Source organism: Octodon degus, unplaced genomic scaffold (assembly GCF_000260255.1).
Source record: "Octodon degus isolate 3935 unplaced genomic scaffold, OctDeg1.0 scaffold00075, whole genome shotgun sequence".
Classification (NCBI taxonomy): Eukaryota; Metazoa; Chordata; class Mammalia; order Rodentia; family Octodontidae; genus Octodon; species Octodon degus.
The window spans coordinates 1,261,045-1,269,030 of record NW_004524651.1 but is presented as its reverse complement, the minus strand read 5'-3'; the positions used below and the strand labels follow the sequence as shown (position 1 = coordinate 1,269,030).

The window sequence follows — 7,986 nt, the reverse complement described above, 5'->3', positions numbered from 1 at the left end:
TCTGCTCTTGTTACGGGTGGGCTTGGGTTCTGAGGTTGCATTTTGTTCCTTCTCGTCATTTTGTGTAGCACTGTCTTCTGACCTTTGTTGTTCATCTTCGTTGTAGTTATAACCTTAGCATGTACTGAAGTTCAGGTGCAGATCTACAACGTTTGGATTTATCCAGCTGTGCCTGGCTTGGGTCTGGCTGCTGTGCTCAGCTCTTTCCTGTTGCTGCCCTTGAGGGTGAACCTGTTGTGTCCCTCTGGCAAGATTTTTTGCTCCTGGACTAGCTGGGTTGGTTCTATCCTCTACACTTTCTCCAGGGATTGCAGCTGCAGGGTTACACCCCAGGCATGTATGCCAGGCCTGAGCTGAGCCTTGGGGGCACAAGGTAGAGTAGGTGGGAGAGGCAGCTCTTCCACACACTCACTTGGTCTTGGCTAGGACTGGGCCTGGGGGTTCCCAGAACGTGGCAGTAATTCCTACTCAGTGGGCAGGGTGGGTAAGGTGCTGAGGAGTGGTGGTGGGCATCCCAAGGGGGTGGAAGCGGGTCTCACCCATGCTGTGCCTGGGCTGGGACCAGTAGTAGGTCCCGCTGGCGCAGGGTAGCAGGAAGCTTTCCCACACACCCCCTGGACCTGGGCGAGGACTGAGTCTGGGGGTTCCCGGAATGCGGCAGAAATTCCTACTAGGTGGGCGGGGTGGGAGAGGTGCTGTGGAGTGATGGGGAGCGTCCCAAGGGGGTGGAAGAGGGTCTCACCCACGCTGCACCTGGGCTGGGACCAGTAGTTGGTCCCACCGGCACAAGGTAGCCGCTGTTTTCTTTCTAATATTGATTCACAACAGCTCTTTATTAAAAAAAATTAGCCCGTTAATCTAACATATGGGATGCAGGTATTTCACTAGTTTGTTTTCAGAGTAAAATAATGTTTCCTGATGTTACCTGTAAAATTTTAGCAACTTCATAAGAATAATGTTCTGCCTAGAATGAGGGGCTGCGAGGAGTCCTGTGGAGATCCAGTTTGGGGCTGGGGCGTGACTCCGTGAGAGTGCACTCCTGGGTTTGGTCCCTGGTACCTCAAAAACAAATAAAATAAAGCATCAAACAAACTCAATAGGTTAAAAAAAAAAAAAATCATCACTATATTGCAGTCTTTGCCAGCCCGGGATTTGAGTGGTTGTGAGTGCTTCTGGCCCAGTCTCTCATGACGCTGTGGTCACGAGGTCAGATTAGGGTGCTGTCCAGAAGCCTGCCGGGCTGCAGGGTCTGCTTGCAGTTCACCTCAGGCTGACGGGCAGAGTTGGTTCTCCTCCGTGCCTACCACAGGGTGCTCCAGACTGGGCAGGCAGCTTCTTCCCAGGCGGAGGCACAGGAGAAAGCACTGCAGCACCGTCTGTTCACGTGCTGGCCTCCACAGAGACATGCCACTGCTTCTGTCATGCCCCGTTGGCTACGCAGATGAGCTCTGGGCCTCTGAGGAGGGAAACTATCCAAGGACAAGAGCATCACCTGGGGAGGGGACCACCGGGCCACCATCCATGTGGCCAGCACCCACAGGAAGTGTATAGAATATTTTTACTACTTAGTAAAGTTCATTTATGCCTTTTCTTATCAGCATCATTACAGTGTACCAACCAAGAGGCAACATCACTCTGACTTTTATCACAACAAGTTATTATTATTATTATTATTATTATTATTATTTCTTTTTGTTTTTGCAGTACTGGGGATCGAATTTGGGACCTTGTGCTTGCCAGGCAGGCACTTATGCCCCTGAGCTATATCCCCAGCCCTATAACAAATTATTCTTGCCCATTCCAAACTTGATATATATGAGACTGGGCATGGTGGCACGCGCCTGTAATCCCAGCTCTTCAGAGACTGTAAACAAGAAGATCACTATGAGCCTAATCTAGAAGTGAGACCCTGAACACCCTGTAGATCCTCCCCCCACCAAAAAAGACAACCCAGTTGAGTCTAGATTATTCATGCATCTCAAATCTATTTGAAATAATCCTTCATCATGGAAAAAGTGTGCAGAAGAAAGAAATGCAAGAAAACAATACGGCAATGAATGGGTGCTATGTTACATGGTTGGAAAGTAGAATGGAACCACTGGGTGAAGAAAGCCATGTCCTGTAGAGGCTGCCACGCCCAAGATTCTTTCTGCCTTGCCTGAGTTTCATCTCTGGATCTGCAACAAAATACCGGAGGCTGGGTGGTCAGCAAAGAACACAAAACTATCTCTTGTAATCTAGAGCCTGGAAGGTCACACGAAGGAGCTGTCAGGTGAGGGTTTTCTTCTTTTATTTATTTACAAAAGAGAATAAAAAATAGTAACAAAAAACCATGAGAAATGATACAGAATTTCACCAAACAAAATGATAGGAATTCAACAATCGTTGCTATGTTGCATATTGTTGTCTTCAAGTTAGTTGTTCAGATTACCAAAGATAAGCATGCAAAATTGGTCAAACATTAGAAGGAAGAAAAGGAAAAAACCCAAACAGACTTGATATATATGGAATTAGTCTTTTGTATCTGCTTTCTTTTGCTCAGCATTATGTGTCTGGCTTTTCTGCCTTGCTTGAAGCAGTTCATCCTTTTTTGGTGCTGAATAGTATTCCATGGTATAAAATACCAGGTTTATAGGTTCAATATATTCCCTTAATTCTTTGGGGTTCTGTTAGAACTTTCCACTTAAACTAGCTGAACTTTACAGGCATGTTCATTTAAAACAGCTGATATCCCCACACATGACATCAGCGCCAATGGTGATGGCTGACTCATCACCAAGTGGGTCACTGTTAGTCAGATTTATGGTAAGATGTTACTCACCACAGTGAGCATGCTGAGGTTCATAATGAACGCAGTCACGGGTGTGGTGTCGTGTCTGCTCAGGACACTAACATTGTGGGAAAGCCTTGTGATTCTGCTGTCAGCTTTCATTCAGACTGGCATTTCCTCCTCTGGAGGACTCTGTCCCACAACACACTCATGTTTGCTGGGGTGCTCTTGATTTTGTCAAACTCTTTCTAAAATGGGGAGTCTGACTCTTGTAAACTGAAAGCTTTCTTTCCAAGATGATTCTCAGACCTTTACGGCAGGCAGGAGCCCCAAGAGTATTTCCTTCATTGAAGACTACAGCGTGATGGCCTCGTGAGGGAGCAAAGGGGAACCGGAAATGGGGGAAGCCACACTTCCAGCTGACAGAGATGGAGCTGATGAAGCATCTTCTCAGTCCTTTGATTGTTAAAACATAAATTCATAGTTTTTAGTGATTTTGAAGTACTATTGACAGTAAGGGCACCAGGAAAGGTTCAAAGGCCACCCAGACTGACTGACTACACACTCTCACCTGAGGGCTAAGGGTGGCCAGGTGACATCGCATAGTGGGAGAGCGTGGGAGAGCCGGACGCGTGGGGGAGGTCGCATGGCAAGAACCAGAAAGGAGGTGCAGGCTCACTCCTCTGGGAATGAACCTGCTTCTTTGAGATCCAGCCCCCTTGTGAGGCCAGGCTAAGCCTCTCAAGAGAAGGACTGCAATCATACTGTGTTTTGTGTTTGTTTTTCCTGTATTTTGAAGCATGAATAAATACGAAGGACATGAACCGAAACGGGGCCATGACAGGAAAGATCATAACATGTCATGATAACTGCTTCACAAAGCCAGGTTTCTCAACTCCAACTTGGAGACTAACAGGGCCTGTTTCCTAGGGCTGTTGTTCTGGGTAAGGCAGAAAGTGCAAATAAACGTTAAGAGGTTATCAACATAACAATCCTTTGGCAAACATTAGCTGCTGGTTTGTTCTTATTAACAGTCTGTGATACATCCTGTGGTCACCACCAACAAAACGTGGCCAGTTCAGCCCCAAAGCTACCTTGTTATGAAATTAGGAACTCAGCTTCCCACCCCTACAGCCTCAGGCCCACCTGGAAATGCAAGCATTTCCATCTGGTTCCAAGGATTAGAGCGGGTTCTTTTCCTCTGCCTCAGTATCCCTCCCAGGGTGGGTTGTTCCTGAGATTTAGCTTCTTGTGTTCACAGAGGGTGGAGAGAACAGAGGGAAACCAGAATGGCTGAGGGGGCATCTCAGGATTTCTGATCTCACTGCTCCAAGTGTGTTTCCTAGAAAAGGAGTTCTGCAAACTCACTGGGCATTTCACAAAAGAAAGCTATCGCAAAGGTACCATAAACATAAAAACAGAAATCAGGAACTTTCTAGTTTCAATGTCTTCAGTGAATATCCTGGGAATTTTTGTCTGAATGAACAAGTGCTCTCTATGGTAGAAATAAAACCATAGGTCCATTAGCAAAATAAAGCTAAAGATCTAGTCGAGACCCCAATTATCAACATATTTAGTAACAGACTTGACTTATTCATTCTAAAATTCCATGCATTTAAAAATCTTGTAGAAATGACTTCTAACAATAAAGGGAAAAAATTGCAAGGGCAAACAGTTGTATATTAACTTTATTTTAAATTTTAACATGGAATGTGTCCTCAAGTTGTAAGCAATTACAAACTTTCGTAGTTCAGTTAAGCAGATGATTTGCATAGGAATCGCTAGTTTTAAATCTTAGGATGCATAGTTAACTAACTTGTGAATTAGGTTAAATAAAGCAAGAATCACTTAAATCTGTGCAAAGTAGGACACAATTTTTTAAAATAACAGGTCCTGCAGGGTGTGGCGGCACACGCCCGTAATCCCAGCACTTGGGAGCCTGAGGCAGGAAGACTGCTGCGAGTCTGAGGCCAGCCTTCCCTACACAGCGAGACCCTCACACAAAGAAACCAAAACACAGGCCTTTCATTCAGTCTTTGGTAGTTGATTAATCATCTTCCCTACTACAGATAATATTATCTGAACAGATCAAACATGGTCCTTCTAAGCAATATACCACTTACCTACCGTAAAGAGGCCTCCATTAAATGCTGTTAAAGCTCCTGGATTCATTCTTATGGCCCCAGCACTGTTCGAGAACATTCCCATAAAGCAATCCAAGGACTAGGCCAATGACAAGATGCCTTAGTAAAATCCTTTAGTTCATGATTCGTCAGTACCCCTGACACAGTTTTGTTTTCAGTCAGTGAGGAGCCAACTCTTTTTGGCAAAAGGCTTACCCTAAGGGGAAAAGTGAAAAGTACTTAAGGCTAGTTTCTTCCTCAAAATGAATAGTTTCTTGTTTTTTTTTTTTTTTCAATTTCCATAGGAGAAAAAGTGTACTTGTATGACTGACTAAAAGAATGTCAATAAGGAAATTGGCACTGCTTTCTAGCTACCAAGTTGTTTTATATCTAGTGTTTTGGCAACGGACTTGTCTAATCTTTTACTTGGAAATTAGAGTGAAGATTTCTGCATAGCTGGTCAGGCTGCTTCTCTGAGGGTTGTAAGGTGTTCATGACTAGCTTTGCTTGTGACACTGACCAAAATATATTGATTTTTTAAATTGCATTAGTCATAAACAAATTTAAGGAAATATTTTCCAATTTCAAAAATCACACCCTAACATTCACTGCTTTAAAGACGATGTGTTCAGTACCACAGGTGCTCAAATAAATCTTATTTTGGGATAACAGCATTTCCTTTCATTTCAACACATCTTTCCACAGAACACTGGCTGGAAACCAGTGCAGAACATGAGTAGGAAAACTAACAAAATTCAGATAACAGAAACAGTATCGGTGCTTATTGTGGTAGATTATTGGACAAAGTTTAGTTTTTGTGAGTGCAGTTAGGCACTGGCAGAGGCAGTTAGACACCATTGATCATAAAGTGCACTGAGTATAATGTTTAGCCCCTTGAAAATAATGAAGTAAAATTCAGAATTCCTTCTTGGAACCAAGCAACCCAAGGACATGCATAGATGAGTGCTTATTAAATCCTAACAGGCATCTTCTAGTACTTACACTCCTGCGATAGTCATCGCAGAGCATCAGACTGGTGTATAGCACATTTCATCTGAGAACTTCAAAGCCACTGTATATAGCAAAGCGGTGTTGGAAGTTCAAGACTACACAGGAAATTAGCCCCACTTACTCATGGCGTGGGAAACAGATTCCCTGGAAGAGGAGCAAAGGAAATGCTCAAAGAGACAAGCTGGATATCCCATGGCTTGTAATTTTCTGGATTTCCCAGATTGCCACTGGTGTGTGAGCACACCTACAACACCAAGTGCAAGTGATTTTTACATGTCAGGAATGCCGTAAGAGTTGATTAGCAAACAGAGAATTTGCCTTTCCTATTGTGCACTAGTCCATTTTTGAATAGCATGTGGTGGAATGTCACGAGTTGTTTTCCAATAATGCAGGGTTGAAACTTATTGATTCCCAGTAACCATGGTTGTGATCTTATGCGCAAGAAAACATTTTACACTGGGACGACATACATATAGACGTAACACATGATGGGTCTCTACTTTCACACACCTACATTTAACAAGTAAGTGAAAACGCATCCATTGGTTGGAGGTCAGTCTTCCCATCTCTCAAAGTAACAAAGCTTTCGGTCTCCTTGCTTAGAAATGGAAACCTCGTCAAGCATAACCCGGAGACCCAAGTCAGCACGGTTGCCAAGGAGCTTCTGCGGGACCCGTCAGTGCGCCAGGCCTCAGCTGAGTTCCAGGGCAGTATGAGGAGCCCACTGCCAGGTAGGGAGGGGCCCAAGTTCTTCTTCGCTTGGGGCACAAACCACTGGGACCCACAGGGTGGCCTTTCTAGACATATTTGTTCTTAAAAGAATTTCTGACCCTGTTTGAAAAGCTGTTTCTTTCTTGACAGTGTGGATAAGGTTTCTTCTGTCTTTCTGTCAGATAGGGAACTAAGTTAGCTCTTCCTCTGACCTTCTTTACTTTGGAGGAGACGCAATATACGCTCATTTTTGGTTAGTTCTGCTGGAAGTTCATTGGCCTGAAAGAAAATGAGACGGACATTAGTTAGTTCCCACAGCTGGTGAGGTTTTAGGACCTCCAAAGGGGGCACCTGACACGCACTTTACCCTTGAATATGAGCCCCTCCCCCCGGATTCTCTGTTATATTACAGTAAAACAATGATCTCTTTCAAATGTATAAATGTTGCCCACTGCTTTCCTGTCTCACTGGTAAAGTTACTTTTCTATCCGGCCAGACCCTCACCAGCCTAACCTCCTGAAAGGCAGGCCTGCCAATCGCTCAGCACTGCTTTTTTGTTTTTTTCCTTCTTTACTTTGGGACAAGGTCTTGCTCCATTGCCTGGGTTTGGCTCAAATTTGCATTCCATCTGGCTCAGCCTCCCACAGTGCTGGGATCACAAGTGTGCACCACCATGCCTGGCTAGACCCATCTACCTAGAGATGGACCTCTTTCCCATGCAAGATTTATAAAATCATGCACTGTGCATTTGGAAAATATTTGTTCACTGAGTTACGCAGATCCTCTACTTGTTGACGCATTTCATTGTGCTGCATTAAGCCAATCACATTCATTAGTACTGTGATTCATCAGAAAAGCTTTTATTAAGTGGGAAGCTGTGAAGCACATAGAGGTGGACACAAGTTGTTTAGGTAAAAACAGTGTTCTATGAAAAGGTGGCTGGCTCACTCTCCAGCCCAAATAATTCTTTTGACGTTGGTGTATGCCAGCTTATAGCAAAAGTACATTATACACCTTTCCATTTTGCCACAGTAAATATTAATAAGATGTATAGCTCAGCATAAAATTTAATGAAATTAATTAACTTTGATTTTACTGCTTCATTTAAGGCATTCCTAAGTAACACTGATAGTTTTGTAAAATAATTGACAAAATTTACAAGCTTACTAATAAGAGATTGTAAAACATTTTGCCAGGACAGCTTTGTGGCCTGCTTCCACCATTGCTTTTGTACCAGTGGAGCTGATCTCAGTATGGTGACAGAGGAGACATCTTTGTGTGCTCAAGAACATCATTTTGAGTGAGCCGCCTGGACTAGGTCTCAGCGTCCCCCAGAGGTCAAGGATTATGAGTAATTATTGTAGAGAATGA

The 7,986-nt window shown here is 43.9% G+C and overlaps 1 protein-coding gene across 4 annotated transcripts in view; it reads right to left on the bottom strand.

The window, feature by feature from the left end:
• Positions 1-4,708: 4,708 nt before the first annotated feature.
• Positions 4,709-7,986, bottom strand: part of Ankrd29 (ankyrin repeat domain 29) — a 65,351-nt gene continuing 62,073 nt past the window's right edge. For all 4 annotated transcript variants that reach the window (XM_023720405.1, XM_004635808.3, XM_023720407.1 and 1 more), the window contains one exon: positions 4,709-6,894. In XM_023720405.1, coding sequence (XP_023576173.1) covers positions 6,811-6,894 — 84 coding nt within the window. In that variant the 3' untranslated portion in view covers positions 4,709-6,810. The remainder of the gene's footprint in view (positions 6,895-7,986) is intronic.